Source organism: Orcinus orca, chromosome 17 (genome assembly GCF_937001465.1).
Source record: "Orcinus orca chromosome 17, mOrcOrc1.1, whole genome shotgun sequence".
In the NCBI taxonomy this organism is placed as follows: Eukaryota; Metazoa; Chordata; class Mammalia; order Artiodactyla; family Delphinidae; genus Orcinus; species Orcinus orca.
The window spans coordinates 35,611,173-35,630,627 of NC_064575.1; the positions used below are offsets into that span (position 1 = coordinate 35,611,173).

Sequence of the window (19,455 nt, forward strand, 5' to 3'; positions counted from 1 at the left end):
ACGGCTTAAGCCGCAACCCCGCGGCTCGGGAGGCAGTTGATGCCCGCGCCAACACCAGGCCGCGCGTGGGCTCCGGAGCGCGGCATGGGGGCCCCGGCCTAGCTGGGGCCCGTGGCCCTATGTCTTCTGGCTGCTATGCCGGTCCTGCCCACGATGCGGGGCCGCAGCCGCCGGGTCGCAGCCGCCGGGCGGTGGGCGCCCGAGGGGCCGGGAGGCGAGCCGGGACCCACAGGAGGGTGTGGGCATCCTGTCTGCAGCCAGCGTCCCCGAGGCCGCCCTCAGGCCATGAACACTCGGTGAAGCTGCGCCCGGACAGCACGGCCGACTCCTTCTCGCGCTCTGAGGACCTGTGCGCGCTGCAGGACTCGGTGCCTCTGCCCTCCGTGCGGGCTTCCCTGAGGGAGGGCCTGCTGGACTTAACGCCGACCGCCTCCGCGGGCTAGACTGGGCGCCGCTCCTGAGCACCCTCTGCCCGTGATCTATATCCAGAGCTTCTTCCAGCCACGGCTTCTCAAGACAGTTTTGTACTTCCCGCTTCCAGGGGCCCTCGTGTGGGCGCTGAGAAGCGGGGTATTAAATGGTTAAAGGTGGAGGGTGGGCACTAGAACCGATGCCCAGTGCCCGGGTGTGCGTGCACTAGACGGGGCGTGCGGCCTAGGACTCCTGCCAGCTCGGTGACCCCGGCCGAGTGCCTTAAGGCTTCAAGGTCTCAGTGTTCTCATCTGTAGCATGGGCTTAACAGGACCCAGCCTCCGTGGCGGTTACAAGGATGCACTGTGTTAATGCTTCTAGACTCTACAAAGTAGAACACTTAGCACAGTTTGGAGTATCGTTAATTGTTGCACAGATGTTACCTGGTCTGTTGAATGACTTTGCCTGGTACACACCAAAGCGATTAGGAAATGGATATATCCCAGCTTCATTTCCTTTCCATTCAAACAGGGCTCGGGAAAAAAAATTTTTTTTCAATAGGTGTATCATATATAGTGGAAAGAGCACCGGTGTGAAGGCAGCTTAGGGTTTGAATTCCAGGGCTTATGCTCTCTGTGGCCTGGACAGGTTTCTTTTGCACTACAATCCACACACTTGTAAAATGACATTAAAAACCACTCTTTCTGTGGGTTCTTAGAATTAATTAAGCAGGTTATGTGTGTAAAGTATCCTGGCACTTGAATGAGTTGTCAGAACCAAGGGCTGCTGGAGACGATGCTTCTGCCCTAGGTAATCTTCCCTTCTACTGGGCAGCAAGTAAACACAAGCACAGGAGTCAGTGCTCTGGAAGAAGTGAGTTCTGCTGCTACAGAGCACAGAATCTCTTTTTTCTTTGATTTAATTTTTATTCTATATTGGAGGATAGTTGATTTACAATATTGTGTTGGTTTCAGGTGTACAGTAAAGTGATTCAGTTATACATATATCCATTCCTTTTCAGATTCTTTTCCCGTACACTTTGTTACAGGATATGGAGTAGAGGTCCCTGTGCTATGCAGTAGGTCCTTGTTGATTATTTTATATATAGTCGTGTGTATATGTTAATGCCAAACTCCTAATGTATCCCTCCCCGCCATCTTTCCCCTTTGCAGAGCACAGAAACTTGGAAGGGCAAGTTCAGGGTAGGATTCTTGGAGGAAGTGCCGTCCTTTCTAAGGATATGTAGAAGCTCCTGGGGTGGCAGGAGAGAGCAGTGTGTGTTGAAGTTTGAGAAATGTAGGAAAATATGGCAAAACTAATGTACAGGACTGGAACTCAGGGTTTGGGAAAGAAATGAGAGTCGATACTGAAAACTTAGTGGGGCCCAACAGAAAGGCGCCTTGTTTGTCCTGTCAGAAGTTTGGATGTTTATCCTGAAGGCTGCGGGAAACACCAAAGAACAGTGAAATGGATTTCTGGTTTAGAGGCTCACTTGGACCTCCATGTGGAAGGCAGTTGATTGGGTGCAGGGTGAATTGTAATCTAAGGGTCCCACTTAAGTTATAAAAGGTGGGACCGGGTTTTGCAGATCTGAGAGAGAATGGGTGAGGCCTGGTGACCAGTTAGAAAAGGGAGGGGAGCAAGCGTGGGTGACAGTTTACAGCTGCATCTTTTTGAGAGATACAGAGCACAGTAGAAAGGGATTGGGGGTGGCGAGAGGATCTTACTTCATCTTCAGTGCTTTAGAGGGGCCTGGTAGATAGGTCTGGGCCCAAGGTACAGATGTGGGCTTTTGGGAGGACAGGTGTTTGAAGGCATGGTAGAGACTTAGGTTATCCACAAGAATATCCAAAGAATCATAGGTCTGAGAGTTTTTTTAAGTGTGTATATTTGAGGATGTTTATAAGCTGAGAGAAAGTAGCCAACAGAGGAAGGGTGTAAAGATCTAGGAGAGGAAGTGATTGTTCATTTGTTTTTGAAAAGCTGAACACTTATCGTGTGCCTGGCCCGTTTCTAGGATCTGGGGTTCACACCTTATGTTATCTCTTCTGCAAGGACAGTTCAATTCATCCCCTGGTGAAAAGAAGTCAGATGATTCTTTGCATCCCATTCAGGTGTAAGAACTGTTTTGTACCTCTGAAGGGAAGCAAGCTCTATCCTTTGGTCACCTGCTGATGATAATAGCATTGGCTGAGACCTGACCATTTACAGTGAAGGCACTTCTGTAGGTAATAAGTTCCAGGAGGGCCCGAACTGAGTATGTCTGTTTCAGCATTTAGCATGGTTTAGCATCTGAGAGGCCGGTACATTATTGGCATATAGTAGACTTAAAAATGAATATTTGTGGATTGTCTGAATGAGTGGATGTGTGTGATTCACATCCTATTTGCAGGTCCTATGCCCTGCAATGGATTTTCAGTGTCAGGTTGTGAAAGTATTTATGACGGGGATTGGCATTGTTCCCTATCTAATGGATAAAGATTACACATGAAAGGACTTTACACTGACATCCTAAAAGCCTCATAGGAATTACTTAACAAAAAAATAAAATTGGATTCTGTATAATTTCTAATTAAGCTGGCCAGAACACTGGTATTTCAGCCAGTCCTCTGGTAGTTCCGATGACGTCCCCATGATCACCCCGGCATAATCAGAATGGCTTTAGGATTTGGGAGCCAAAATGTTCCTCAGTATTTACGGCTTTGCTCGTCCATTTAAGAAAATGGACTATTGAAAAAATAGCTTCAGACACAATATGGCATTATATGATTTAGCATGAAATCTGAGAAATATAGAGGTTATCGGAAGCCTGCAATGGTAACGTTCCCTCTGCTATTGAAGTTATTGTCTTTAAACAAAGATTCTACATCACTAATGCTAAATATATATATTTTATGATATTCAGGTTAATTTCCAATTCTAAGGAAGTAATTGGTTGGTTGGTATGAGAGATGGTGTGGCTTCCAAAGGTGAAAAGTATTATTTTGTTGTAATTTCCGGCTACCTAGGGATGGGAGAGGCCCAGGACACTGCAGTCAGTATATTATGTGGAGCAGGTTATATTGTGGTTTATTTATGAACTTTTACATGTTTATTTTCTTCTTTGCGGTATGCGGGCCTCTCACTGTTGCGGCCTCTCCCGTTGAGGAGCACAGGCTCCGGACGCGCAGGCTCAGCGGCCATGGCTCACGGGCCTAGCCACTCCGCAGCATGTGGGATCTTCCCCGACTGGGGCACGAACCCGTGTCCCCTGCATCGGCAGGCAGACTCTCAACCACTGCGCCACAAGGGAAGCCCACATGTTTATTTTCTATGCAAGTTTGTGTGCTCCTTTTTGAGTTTTGGTAGATAAGTGTTTTGTAACTTTGGAATACTTGGAGTTATATATATATATATTTTAATGTAGTAGTTAAAGCCGTGGAGAGTGTACTAGTCTACCTAGGTTCAAATTCTGGCTTTACCCTATGACTTCCCTGTGGCTTCCTCTGCTCACCTATTAAAAAGGAGGATAATAAGACTGCTGTGGTGAGTTACATACTAAGTGCTATTTAAGCATTTGCTATAATGATCATGTATACTCGAAGGCAAGGAACTTGCCCCTTGATCGTCTCTGTATTCCTAGTGCTTAAGAATTCCTAGTGCTTTCCTAGTGCATTGTCTTAGGATAGAGATAGCTCAGTATAGTTCTTCTCACTATAAAGTACTGTTACGTTGAAAGTCTTTGCTTGTGTACTAATAATCTATGACATATCTGCTGAGGACAAGGAAAGGAATAGTTTTAAAACTGCAATGGATAACAAAAGATTGTATGATGTAACGCCTTTATTATGTAATTATAAAACTAACAAATGATCATGGTAGAAAATTTGAAAAACTCCTAGACAAAAGAGAGATCAACAACATTTGGAGTAACTTTCAGAGTGTAGAGTTGTCCATGAATATTAGTGCTTTCATATTTTCCAGGACTTTCAGTAGACTCTGCTTCTTAAGAGTCTATTCATGATATTTTACTTTAATGATGTTTTCATCATGGGGACACACACACACACAGAAATCTGTTAAAAAAAAAAAAAAGAAAGGCATGTAAATCACTGATGTTTCAGATAGCCACATGAAATAAAGTGAGAAAGGTCAACAAGCTGAAAGAATGTGGAGTAGCATCTCCTTAATTGCTTACATAACTCTGATAATTACCTCTTTGTGGATAAAGTAATTAATGGGGAATCTAATTCAAGAAAAATGTATGAACTGCAAGCCTTCTCAAAGCCAAGTATTTCTTTCCACAAAAGGTTACTTTCTACAGCCGTGCTTCCTTATTACCAGACAGGGAAAGAGTATTGTATGGCAAAGGATCTTCCTGAAGGAGGGTGCTTCCCACACTGATTGTCATAAATGACTTCGGAATGACTGTTGCTGTATTACCAAAATCTTAAACTAGGATATTTTTGACAAATGCGGTCCTTAGTTAATTTTTAGAGCTACAAACTGTCAGATGGCTCTGAAATAACAATTGTCTGGCTATTCTTCAGGGTGATCACAATATGGTAATGACCTTGAGGTATGACTAAAAAGCAGGAAGGTGTGAGTCTTCCTTTGGTGCCAGAGTGAAATGCGAGTTGGAGTTGGAGTTGGAAAAGAGGCCCACAACCAAGTGATAGAGAAGGAAATGTGAGGTCATTGGTGAAAAACCAGGTTGAAGTTAAGGTGAAGAGGCATGAGGAAATGGGCAACTGTTCCAGTATTACAAAGATCATCAAGAAGCATATCCATGAATGTGGTTTGTATTGCAATCTGCTGAAAAAGAGACAAATATCCTGGCCTGGCCTTCATGGAGATTATATTTTATTGATTCTGATAATAGATTATTGTTGAAAAGGGCCTCCTATAAATTATAACCATGCAAAGGCAGCAAGATAATTTATTTTTCTTTATGTATGTGTTTCTCATTCCTACTCACTTCTCTCTTAGGGGAAGAGAAAATCACACACACAAAAAAATGTCAAGTCTCAGCTATTCCTTTTCAAAATAATTTTTTTCCAAATTCCAGTGGAGGCAATAGGTTAACTGTTAAGATTTGTAAGGCCCAAAAACTAGATTTTTACAAAGTGTAGCCAAATTCCATTCCATAAATAATAGCTTTGGAAAGAATATGTGGTGATACAAAGTTGGAAAAAGCTGGTTTTCCTTCCGTGAATGGCTTCACTGTGTTGGGAGAAGAGGCACAGAAGAAATCAAAGTAATTAAACATGGGGTGAGTTTTCCTGATAGGGGACTCTAGTGCTTTAAAATAGACTAGATAATCCTAGGGATAATCTGAGGGTAGAACAGACCAATGCCTCATTTCCAGTCTGGTACCCTGGAAGAAAACAGTGTATTTCCTTTGAGGTCTTGAGAGGTTTTTCTTCTGCTTTGTTTTGGTTTTGGTTCATTTTGCAATCAACCTTATTAAGGTATCATTTACATACAATAAAATGCAGACATTTTTAGTCAACGGTTCAGTGACTTTTAATTAATGTATACATTTGTTTAACTACCACCCCCATAAAGATAGATAACAATTCTAAAACCCTAGAAAGTTTCCTCCTAGGCTTTTGCAAAAGTATCCCCATCTCCCACCCCAAGGCAACCACGGATCTGTTTTTTATCTTTAGAGATGACTTTTGCCCAGTTTAGAATCTCATGTAAGTTGAATAATACAGTAGGTGCCCTTTTGATCTGGCTTCACTTGCTCAGCATATGGTTTTTGAGATGCATTCATGTTGGGATGTTTTAAACCAGGACTTTAGCCTGGGTGGCTGATGTTGTCTGAAGGCACCTATAGGTACATCTGAGTCTCTGGCATTGTCACTGTCTGTTCTTGGCTCAGTATTTTCAACTTAACTAAGAAGCACAAGGTTGAAGTAAGGAAGATCATTGTCAGTATAATGGAGGTGAAGTGGGTTCTGTTATATAATATTCTCAGCAAAAATAGACCTGCTTGGAATCATTGTGTTGATAATCGACAAGGATTCTCTTCCTCCAAAAGCCTTGATACTATATAAAACTTCTAAAGGACGCTGTCCTAGGACCCTTCTTTTAGTTTTCATATTTTGGGAAACATTTCTGGAAAATTCAAATGCTCGCAACCTGAAAGAAGCAATTATTCACCTGAAGCCTAACTCTGCTAAAGTTGAGTTGTCCGACCTTTACATACTGATAGAACCCAAATAGCCTTGCAAAACAATGCTCTCTTGTTGGGTATAAGCATATAGATTGTTTAAGATGGACGTGTATATGCAGTAAAGTGAAAAAACAAAGAATCTTTGAGTTTCCCTTGCTTGTTTTTTTTTATTTTTTCATTTAAGTTTCTATAGCGTATGCTAATAGCTCAGGGAAACCTCAGGTTAGTTTTAGGTCCACTCTTTACATAAATGTTGAAGTACTCCATACCCACCTTTTTTCTACCTTCCTTCTTTTCTTCCATCTTTCCTTTCTAACTTCTTATAATCCATTATACTTAATCCTGCATTTGCTGAGGTGGCAATTAGTGTAGGAAAATACTGTGAAATTTTGCTGTTCAGAATGCATGTTGACCAAATTCTATATTGAGAAAAGGTCTGAATTTACCCAGAGTAACCCTTTCTCAGAGTCTTTGAATAAACGCCATAGAAATTGGGCTATATATAATATCCTGACAGGTATGTAGAACTCATAGCAATTGCCCTAAAGAGCTTACCTAGCATAGATGCATATGAATGCATTTAATGATTGTTTTATTGGCAGCAGTGCCGACATACACAGTCTGTTTTGTTTTCTATCATTCTCATTACCTGCTGTTTACCACTGTATACATTGCTAATGGCGTGGTTTCTATGGCTTGTGAATTTCACGGCCAAATAATATGTAATTTATTGCACAATTCAGTGTGGAAGATGGAGACTCCATAACTTTTCGTGTGCTCTTTGCCCCTTTGGAATGTATTACACTGAGATCAGGCAAAGTAATAAATTTATTTCAAATGTGCATGATAGCTTAACATCAATTAGGACTGATGGGCAATATTTCTTCTTCCAGCAACATAACAGTTTTTAAAGACTAAGCCATTGAACGTGGAGTCACTGAACATGGGACTCAGTTCACTGGGATCCTTCTTAGAAAAATAAAGGACAACTTGGATTGGATTTGTGTGGCTTATTCAAGTAGTAACTAATCAGCTACATGTTGGTAAACTTAATTTGTCACAATCGTTTGGTATTTTATTAACTCTCTTCCCCTTCTTCCCCCGACTCTCACGAGAACGGATCATGAGTATCTTAAAACATATTAAGTCATCTTCCATCCCTGTTAATCTAACTACAGACGCACACTTTCCTTATCCAATGTAACTTACTGTCTTTTAGAGTGGCTGGGGTTTTAATTCTCTACAAAATTAAAACCAGCGAAGAGAAACATTTTCAAGGAGCCACCACATTGTAGCGCTTTAGAAAGAAGACTTTAGAATTAAGGGCAACTATATCATTTTATAGCTAAAGCACCTGAGGCCTAAAGTAGGAAGGTAACCATCAAGGTCAGGGAAGGGGTGGAAGATCAGGTTTCAAGCTGAGGAAGAGTCTACAGGGACTCAATCTGAGCAGGTCGGAAACTGAAAGAGACCACAAATGTTCTAGGAAGGCTGGCATCTGGCCTCAAGTGTGGCATTCAGACAGGGAGTGGGCCCGGGGGAACTGCGCTTCTGCAGTAGGCAGAGAAGTCCACTTCCTCTCCGGAAAGTGCCACTGACATCAGGGAGTTGAGGGGAAAGAGCAATGAATTCCAGTCCACCTGAGAGAGAAGGCCAGTTTGATTAACTCTGAATTTAGGCTTATTTCAGATACTTCTTGAGAAAGAACTTGGACAAGAGCAAGTCCCATGCAGCCTCTTTTAAATCCATGCCCAGTATTTTCTGGTGGAGCTGCTTAAACCCTCCAAGTGACTCCAGTATTTTAATTTCACTCTATATTTAATTCCGACAGTTCTATGATTGACTATTTAATGGTCAAATGAGTAGGGTCACAAAAGAGTGTGAATGTATTTTACAGGATGAGGATGGGCGGAGTGGAGCAGTCTGGAATAGGACACCAATAAAAACGGATCTTGGTAAAGAAGAACGTCTATTAGAAATGGAGAGGAATTCGCAAGGAAATTAGTGCCTGACACCACGCCCTTCTCTCTGCATGTTTAGAAGCTAGTTTCTAATTTTATTTTCATAGGAGATGTGCCTGTGATGAATTGTCTTTTACCTCCACACAATTTATCACATGGACATATTGTGAAGTTTGTGTGAGAGAAAGCAAGTATTAGAATGTGTCTTGCAAGGAGCTATAAACACTTCCTGGAACAATCTAGGGTAGAAGGAAAAGGAAAGGAAGGTGGAAACAAAGGAGAAAGACAGCTAATGATGCTGGAGTCTCCCGCTGGGATTTGTGGTATCTCTTTTTGAAACTAAGTACAGAAAGTCAGACCTTGACTGATTGTTTCTTGATCACGGTTTGTTTTCATTTTTGTTTTTCTCTTGCTCTCTCATCAGTTATTCCAGCCAGTGCCAAGTCATTTTCAGTTTCAGTAAGCATGCCTGTCTTGTTTCCATTTGCATTATTCATGCAAACGTTGAACTGATGACCCCGAGTTATCACGGAAATAAGTGGATAAACCTAAATAAAATCTAACAGCACAAAAGAGTAATAATAAAATATATCAAAAATTAGAATGCATTAAAACAAATGGAAGAAGAAAAAGTAGTAAAAGAAATTTAAGATCTCAGCATTGCCTGAGAAGCAGTAAAAGAGCTAATAAGTCATGGTACATGTGTAACTGCTACTTGTGTAAAATTAACAAGCTAATATAAGGGAAAATGGAATTTGAAGAAATCTCAAAGGAAGAAATAAGAACAAAAGGAACATAACAAGGTGGGACAAAGAGTAAACAAGGAGTAAACGGTCTGTAAGAAAATACATTAACTGTAAATACTCAAATTAAAGGACAAGGATTATTGAAACAAACAAAAAACATAATTCTATGCCACCTACAAAAGACAAGAGTCAGATTGAAAATGAAAGGATTCAAAAGTTATGTCATAACAAATAAGTAAAATTGAAGAAGATTTTTTAATGTTAACATAGATTTGAAAGCAAAAAGTATCACTGGCGATAAGGCAGGATAATAAAACCCACTGTTACTTTACAAGGAATAGATTATAAATCTAAACTTCAATGCAATATATGAAGGGAAATTCCAAAAATCTAAGTAGAAATAGAAAAATCTAAATTACCTAGATCAGAAACATAGAACCACAACAACAAATCAGCAGATTATAGAAGATCTGAATACCATCATGAAAAACTTTGGCCTAAATTTACATAAAACACCGCACCAACAATGATGGAATATATATATTATGCAGAAATTTTTAGGTGCACATGGCACATTTATAAAATTGACTATATTCTGGTTATAACACAAGACTCTGAATAAGCAAGAAATTTAAACCTATATAACCAATATTTTACCAAATAGTTGGATATTAAAAACATACTTCTGATCATTATGTAGGTCAAAGATAAAGTTGCAATGGGAATTAGAATTTTATTAATTCAATGATAATGAAAATATGCCATAAAAAAACCTGTGGGTTGCAAATAAAGCTGTGGTCATAGAGAAGTTTATGTATTCCAGTTATACTCTCTAAATATAAAAGGGAAAGGAATAAAGCAACTAGAAGATAACCTATCACCCTGAGGTAGGCAGCTAGCTCCTGAACTGTACCTGTTGGGGAAGGTAGGGCAGAACTTCAGGAGGCCAGCTGGGAGCACGGTGAACACCATGTCAGGAGCAGTCTCCAAGAAAGAGAATTTAATGTACAAAGGGATGCCTAAAATATATTTAAGAGCTAGCACCCTGACCCCTCTTAAGGATGACTTGTGTTGCTGGGGAAAAAATAAGAAGTGCTCGATGTAGAAGGTGAATAGCTTTATAATTCCCAGGAGAATCTTGGTACCAGGACCACACAAGAAAGAACTTGGAGTCCCCATGGCTAATCCAGCAGAGAGAAAAGGAGGAACAGAGATGCGAGAGAAAATAAAGGGAACTCTTGGTGCAATTCTGTGCTGCTGCAGGCCCAAGTCCAGGTATGTGCTCTCTATCTCCACATCTTAAATAAAAGCCACCATGTTCCTCAGTCTTTCAGGTACTTAGAATTTCTCTTTAGAACCTGAAAATGGGGTCACGTTTCCTGTCTGCATTGCTAGAGTACAAAATAGAGGCAGGATGTTTGAAATAGTTCTCCATCTGGCAGAGGAGGCCTTGAAGCTGTGAGCCACTCACTGCAAACCAGCAGGACATGAAGGATTCTTGAGCAGATCTGAAGCTACTGGGAGGCCTTTGAGGAGTTAAATCCCATAGTAAATACTGTACCTTCAATGGCCCCTTCTCCCTCTCTGTCCAGCCTTCCTCCACTCCCGTGGGGGCCCAAAGGGGTTAAATGAGCACTCTTTGACTTGTACTTGGTGGTCCCAGAACTTGACGTGGGCTTGGAGACTTCCATGAAAAGTCTGCCTTCCATCTACTGGCTTGGGTTTCTTGGGCTCTCTGCTCCAGGCTAATCCCTTCAACCTGCTTTTTCCATTTCTGCCAATAATCCCCCTCTCCAGACCTTCCTAATGCTCTTCTGGGGCGGGAGGAGACTTACTGAGGGCAATATTTATTTCTAGAGGGAGAGGTGACCACATGACTTTACAGTGGTCGTCCCCTTGATGATTCAGTTTCTGTCTAGATTAGTCGTGGGTGTTTGTGCACCCCAGCCTCACCCCCAGGAGGCTTTAGAACACTGTCCTTATCTCAGCACTGAGCCTCTATCTAGCCTCCTTCCCTCTCTCTCCTTACCCATCTTTACCCACAGACTCGCAGGCTTTCTGCACTTCTGATGAAGATAAGCACTTCACAGAACCTCTGCTACAGAACCAAACATATTGAAATGACTCTTTACGAAGATACTGAAACAACAGAAAAAGAATACATGACGATTGTTTCTCCTGAGGGTTCACTTACTTAGGGGGCCTTTAGCAAACTTTGACTGATAAATCTAACCTTTCCTTCCTTGGCAATAGTTGATCACACTGTGAGGAAAACAAGTTAGAGAATGGAAAAATAATATTTGGATTTCAACGAAATAATAAAGATGCAGGGGCTATCTTTGACTTTTGCAAGGTGAGAAGACAGTTTACATTTTGATTATTTGATGGCAGGAATCCCTTTTAAAACAGGGCCAGTCTACATGATGCCTTTAAAAATCAACCTTTTCAAATATAGCCATAACCCCCACAAGATTTCTTGATTTCTCTGGGGTCAGATAAACCGTCACATTTCACAGTGGTGCCCTGTACATGAAAGTGATAAACATAACCTGGAAGCACAGCAGTGGCTAAAAATATGGAGCTGGTAGCCATTCGTTGAAATTATTTTTTGCTTCTAATTCATTGCATAAAATGCTAATGTCCAAATTAAGGCAGGTACATCTTACCAACCGTCAAGAGCTTCAACCCTGCTAACAGCTAAGTATGCACTTTTAAACCCTACTTTGACTGCTCCAGAAACTTACTGGGTTTCTTTAATGCCTCTTTTACTATTTCCTTTGTGTCATTTTGTTTTTCTTTAAAAACACAGCTGTGTGATCTTGGGGAAGTTATATTATTTCCTTGAGACTTGGTTGCCTTCTCTGTGCATATCTGGGTATAATTTTAGTATTGCTCAATAAAATTTTTGTTGATAATGAAAATATTCTATATCTGTACTATGTAAAGCAGTATTCAACAGCTACATGGAGCTAATAATAAACATCTTTGAAATATGGCAAATGCAACTGAGGAACTGAATTTTTAATCTTATTTTTAAATTTGTTTAAATATAAATAACGCCACGTGGCTAGCATCTGTTGACAGTGCAGATCTACATAATATTTTAAGGACACTCTCCACTCAAAAACTCTACCATTCATTAACTCAACCTAAATATTTTTGCCCCCTGACAAACAGAAAATAATTTATGCTTCCCTTGAAATTATCTGTCAAGTCCTTTATCAGTTTGGGGACATTATATTCTTAAAATTCACTTTGCTTTATGAAACTTTAATAATGTTGGAGTTCCCTGCCCTTGGTAACACCTTTGTGATGGTGGGAAATATTGTGGATGATCAAGGACCATTTCAAGAGATCATGGAGAGAAATCTCCTTTTGGATTTAATTTCATTATGAGGATGTCAAAATGCTAAATTACTTAAAATAAAACCCATACCGATTTTATGCTAAGTTATATGCTACATGTAGCTGGAAAAAAATTACCGAGTGAAGGTTAAAATAACTCCTCTTCAATTTGTCATTTTAAAAAAACTTCTCCTAACATACAATACCTCATTGCCTAACAATGCCAGATAAATGAAGAATTCCTATGTATTCATGAATGCAGGCTAGTCTGTATATTTTTTGGCAGGTATGACCGTTACCGAGGGTAACGGCCTTGTTTGCCGGCCATGTCCTGTCTCCTAGATAGTTATAGTTTCTGTTGTCTTTCAGTTGGTCCATTGGATATCAGAGGTGAATTTATAAAACTATACTTCCCTTTACACTTAGTTTTTTCTTTTGTTTTGTTTTACTTGAAGTATAGTTGATTGACAATGTTGTGTTTCAGGTGTACAGCCAAGTGATTCAGATATATGTATTTCTTTTTCAGATCCTTTTCCATTATAGGTTATTACAAGGTATTGAATATAGTTGCCTGTGCTATACAGTAGAACCTCGTAGTCTATCTACTTTATATATAGTTTACACTTACTTTGTGTGATACACGCTGGTCAGACCACATGATTATTTTCACTTCTGATATAATTTTTTCTGGTCCAACCTCAAATCTTTGATAAGATATTTTTTAGCATGTGTGTGCTCTAAATTCAACAGTAGTTATTAGAGATATGGTTTTGCACTAGGTATTCTTCGTTCTTTTGTTCTCGGCCAACCAACTGAAAGTTCGCTTTTATTTTCTGGTTGGTTTGCTAGATGTTTATGACTATAATAAAAGTCTTACATTTTGCCTCATATCTTAAAACACAATCTGAATTAGCAATGGATATTGTGCTATACATAGGCGCTGTGATATAAATATAGTTTCTAACTTCAAAAACATATAGCCTAGAAAAAAAAAAAAAAAAAATATAGCCTAGAAGGGAACACAGACACATATGCAGCAATTATGGCAACTGCATTTGTTTACTAAGTGAAATAGCACTGAGATGGATAAAGTGCTAACAAGCCTTGAACAGCCAAATCAGCTTCAAAAATAGATGTGCAGTTCTTTAAAAATCTTTTTAACATTTTTCCAGCTACATGTAGAATATAACTTAGCATAAAAACGGTATGGGTTTTATTTTAAGTAATTTAGCATTTTGACATCCTCATAATGAAATTAAATCCAAAAGGAGATTTCTCTCCATGATCTCTTGAAATGGCCCTTGATCATCCACAATATTTCCCATCATCACAAAGGTGGTACCAAGGGCAGGGAACTCCAACATTATTAAAGTTTCATAAAGCAAAGTGAATTTTAAGAATATAATGTCCCCAAACTGATAAAGGACTTGACAGATAATTTCAAGGGAAGCATAAATTATTTTCTGTTTGTCAGGGGGCAAAAATATTTAGGTTGAGTTAATGAATGGTAGAGTTTTTGAGTGGAGAGTGTCCTTAAAATATTATGTAGATCTGCACTGTCAACAGATGCTAGCCACGTGGCGTTATTTATATTTAAACAAATTTAAAAATAAGATTAAAAATTCAGTTCCTCAGTTGCATTTGCCATATTTCAAAGATGTTTATTATTAGCTCCATGTAGCTGTTGAATACTGCTTTACATAGTACAGATATAGAATATTTTCATTATCAACAAAAATTTTATTGAGCAATACTAAAATTATACCCAGATATGCACAGAGAAGGCAACCAAGTCTCAAGGAAATAATATAACTTCCCCAAGATCACACAGCTGTGTTTTTAAAGAAAAACAAAATGACACAAAGGAAATAGTAAAAGAGGCATTAAAGAAACCCAGTAAGTTTCTGGAGCAGTCAAAGTAGGGTTTAAAAGTGCATACTTAGCTGTTAGCAGGGTTGAAGCTCTTGACGGTTGGTAAGATGTACCTGCCTTAATTTGGACATTAGCATTTTATGCAATGAATTAGAAGCAAAAAATAATTTCAACGAATGGCTACCAGCTCCATATTTTTAGCCACTGCTGTGCTTCCAGGTTATGTTTATCACTTTCATGTACAGGGCACCACTGTGAAATGTGACGGTTTATCTGACCCCAGAGAAATCAAGAAATCTTGTGGGGGTTATGGCTATATTTGAAAAGGTTGATTTTTAAAGGCATCATGTAGACTGGCCCTGTTTTAAAAGGGATTCCTGCCATCAAATAATCAAAATGTAAACTGTCTTCTCACCTTGCAAAAGTCAAAGATAGCCCCTGCATCTTTATTATTTCGTTGAAATCCAAATATTATTTTTCCATTCTCTAACTTGTTTTCCTCACAGTGTGATCAACTATTGCCAAGGAAGGAAAGGTTAGATTTATCAGTCAAAGTTTGCTAAAGGCCCCCTAAGTAAGTGAACCCTCAGGAGAAACAATCGTCATGTATTCTTTTTCTGTTGTTTCAGTATCTTCGTAAAGAGTCATTTCAATATGTTTGGTTCTGTAGCAGAGGTTCTGTGAAGTGCTTATCTTCATCAGAAGTGCAGAAAGCCTGCGAGTCTGTGGGTAAAGATGGGTAAGGAGAGAGAGGGAAGGAGGCTAGATAGAGGCTCAGTGCTGAGATAAGGACAGTGTTCTAAAGCCTCCTGGGGGTGAGGCTGGGGTGCACAAACACCCACGACTAATCTAGACAGAAACTGAATCATCAAGGGGACGACCACTGTAAAGTCATGTGGTCACCTCTCCCTCTAGAAATAAATATTGCCCTCAGTAAGTCTCCTCCCGCCCCAGAAGAGCATTAGGAAGGTCTGGAGAGGGGGATTATTGGCAGAAATGGAAAAAGCAGGTTGAAGGGATTAGCCTGGAGCAGAGAGCCCAAGAAACCCAAGCCAGTAGATGGAAGGCAGACTTTTCATGGAAGTCTCCAAGCCCACGTCAAGTTCTGGGACCACCAAGTACAAGTCAAAGAGTGCTCATTTAACCCCTTTGGGCCCCCACGGGAGTGGAGGAAGGCTGGACAGAGAGGGAGAAGGGGCCATTGAAGGTACAGTATTTACTATGGGATTTAACTCCTCAAAGGCCTCCCAGTAGCTTCAGATCTGCTCAAGAATCCTTCATGTCCTGCTGGTTTGCAGTGAGTGGCTCACAGCTTCAAGGCCTCCTCTGCCAGATGGAGAACTATTTCAAACATCCTGCCTCTATTTTGTACTCTAGCAATGCAGACAGGAAACGTGACCCCATTTTCAGGTTCTAAAGAGAAATTCTAAGTACCTGAAAGACTGAGGAACATGGTGGCTTTTATTTAAGATGTGGAGATAGAGAGCACATACCTGGACTTGGGCCTGCAGCAGCACAGAATTGCACCAAGAGTTCCCTTTATTTTCTCTCGCATCTCTGTTCCTCCTTTTCTCTCTGCTGGATTAGCCATGGGGACTCCAAGTTCTTTCTTGTGTGGTCCTGGTACCAAGATTCTCCTGGGAATTATAAAGCTATTCACCTTCTACATCGAGCACTTCTTATTTTTTCCCCAGCAACACAAGTCATCCTTAAGAGGGGTCAGGGTGCTAGCTCTTAAATATATTTTAGGCATCCCTTTGTACATTAAATTCTCTTTCTTGGAGACTGCTCCTGACATGGTGTTCACCGTGCTCCCAGCTGGCCTCCTGAAGTTCTGCCCTACCTTCCCCAACAGGTACAGTTCAGGAGCTAGCTGCCTACCTCAGGGTGATAGGTTATCTTCTAGTTGCTTTATTCCTTTCCCTTTTATATTTAGAGAGTATAACTGGAATACATAAACTTCTCTATGACCACAGCTTTATTTGCAACCCACAGGTTTTTTTATGGCATATTTTCATTATCATTGAATTAATAAAATTCTAATTCCCATTGCAACTTTATCTTTGACCTACATAATGATCAGAAGTATGTTTTTAATATCCAACTATTTGGTAAAATATTGGTTATATAGGTTTAAATTTCTTGCTTATTCAGAGTCTTGTGTTATAACCAGAATATAGTCAATTTTATAAATGTGCCATGTGCACCTAAAAATTTCTGCATAATATATATATTCCATCATTGTTGGTGCGGTGTTTTATGTAAATTTAGGCCAAAGTTTTTCATGATGGTATTCAGATCTTCTATAATCTGCTGATTTGTTGTTGTGGTTCTATGTTTCTGATCTAGGTAATTTAGATTTTTCTATTTCTACTTAGATTTTTGGAATTTCCCTTCATATATTGCATTGAAGTTTAGATTTATAATCTATTCCTTGTAAAGTAACAGTGGGTTTTATTATCCTGCCTTATCGCCAGTGATACTTTTTGCTTTCAAATCTATGTTAACATTAAAAAATCTTCTTCAATTTTACTTATTTGTTATGACATAACTTTTGAATCCTTTCATTTTCAATCTGACTCTTGTCTTTTGTAGGTGGCATAGAATTATGTTTTTTGTTTGTTTCAATAATCCTTGTCCTTTAATTTGAGTATTTACAGTTAATGTATTTTCTTACAGACCGTTTACTCCTTGTTTACTCTTTGTCCCACCTTGTTATGTTCCTTTTGTTCTTATTTCTTCCTTTGAGATTTCTTCAAATTCCATTTTCCCTTATATTAGCTTGTTAATTTTACACAAGTAGCAGTTACACATGTACCATGACTTATTAGCTCTTTTACTGCTTCTCAGGCAATGCTGAGATCTTAAATTTCTTTTACTACTTTTTCTTCTTCCATTTGTTTTAATGCATTCTAATTTTTGATATATTTTATTATTACTCTTTTGTGCTGTTAGATTTTATTTAGGTTTATCCACTTATTTCCGTGATAACTCGGGGTCATCAGTTCAACGTTTGCATGAATAATGCAAATGGAAACAAGACAGGCATGCTTACTGAAACTGAAAATGACTTGGCACTGGCTGGAATAACTGATGAGAGAGCAAGAGAAAAACAAAAATGAAAACAAACCGTGATCAAGAAACAATCAGTCAAGGTCTGACTTTCTGTACTTAGTTTCAAAAAGAGATACCACAAATCCCAGCGGGAGACTCCAGCATCATTAGCTGTCTTTCTCCTTTGTTTCCACCTTCCTTTCCTTTTCCTTCTACCCTAGATTGTTCCAGGAAGTGTTTATAGCTCCTTGCAAGACACATTCTAATACTTGCTTTCTCTCACACAAACTTCACAATATGTCCATGTGATAAATTGTGTGGAGGTAAAAGACAATTCATCACAGGCACATCTCCTATGAAAATAAAATTAGAAACTAGCTTCTAAACATGCAGAGAGAAGGGCGTGGTGTCAGGCACTAATTTCCTTGCGAATTCCTCTCCATTTCTAATAGACGTTCTTCTTTACCAAGATCCGTTTTTATTGGTGTCCTATTCCAGACTGCTCCACTCCGCCCATCCTCATCCTGTAAAATACATTCACACTCTTTTGTGACCCTACTCATTTGACCATTAAATAGTCAATCATAGAACTGTCGGAATTAAATATAGAGTGAAATTAAAATACTGGAGTCACTTGGAGGGTTTAAGCAGCTCCACCAGAAAATACTGGGCATGGATTTAAAAGAGGCTGCATGGGACTTGCTCTTGTCCAAGTTCTTTCTCAAGAAGTATCTGAAATAAGCCTAAATTCAGAGTTAATCAAACTGGCCTTCTCTCTCAGGTGGACTGGAATTCATTGCTCTTTCCCCTCAACTCCCTGATGTCAGTGGCACTTTCCGGAGAGGAAGTGGACTTCTCTGCCTACTGCAGAAGCGCAGTTCCCCCGGGCCCACTCCCTGTCTGAATGCCACACTTGAGGCCAGATGCCAGCCTTCCTAGAACATTTGTGGTCTCTTTCAGTTTCCGACCTGCTCAGATTGAGTCCCTGTAGACTCTTCCTCAGCTTGAAACCTGATCTTCCACCCCTTCCCTGACCTTGATGGTTACCTTCCTACTTTAGGCCTCAGGTGCTTTAGCTATAAAATGATATAGTTGCCCTTAATTCTAAAGTCTTCTTTCTAAAGCGCTACAATGTGGTGGCTCCTTGAAAATGTTTCTCTTCGCTGGTTTTAATTTTGTAGAGAATTAAAACCCCAGCCACTCTAAAAGACAGTAAGTTACATTGGATAAGGAAAGTGTGCGTCTGTAGTTAGATTAACAGGGATGGAAGATGACTTAATATGTTTTAAGATACTCATGATCCGTTCTCGTGAGAGTCGGGGGAAGAAGGGGAAGAGAGTTAATAAAATACCAAACGATTGTGACAAATTAAGTTTACCAACATGTAGCTGATTAGTTACTACTTGAATAAGCCACACAAATCCAATCCAAGTTGTCCTTTATTTTTCTAAGAAGGATCCCAGTGAACTGAGTCCCATGTTCAGTGACTCCACGTTCAATGGCTTAGTCTTTAAAAACTGTTATGTTGCTGGAAGAAGAAATATTGCCCATCAGTCCTAATTGATGTTAAGCTATCATGCACATTTGAAATAAATTTATTACTTTGCCTGATCTCAGTGTAATACATTCCAAAGGGGCAAAGAGCACACGAAAAGTTATGGAGTCTCCATCTTCCACACTGAATTGTGCAATAAATTACATATTATTTGGCCGTGAAATTCACAAGCCATAGAAACCACGCCATTAGCAATGTATACAGTGGTAAACAGCAGGTAATGAGAATGATATAAAACAAAACAGACTGTGTATGTCGGCACTGCTGCCAATAAAACAATCATTAAATGCATTCATATGCATCTATGCTAGGTAAGCTCTTTAGGGCAATTGCTATGAGTTCTACATACCT

The 19,455-nt window shown here is 39.7% G+C and overlaps 1 protein-coding gene across 1 annotated transcript in view; it reads right to left on the reverse strand.

Annotated features, from left to right (window-relative positions):
• Positions 1-4,215: 4,215 nt before the first annotated feature.
• LOC125961674 (uncharacterized) overlaps positions 4,216-19,455 on the reverse strand; it is a 180,467-nt gene continuing 165,227 nt past the window's right edge. The window contains exon 6 of the mRNA XM_049700481.1: positions 4,216-4,466. Coding sequence (XP_049556438.1) covers positions 4,439-4,466 — 28 coding nt within the window. The 3' untranslated portion in view covers positions 4,216-4,438. The remainder of the gene's footprint in view (positions 4,467-19,455) is intronic.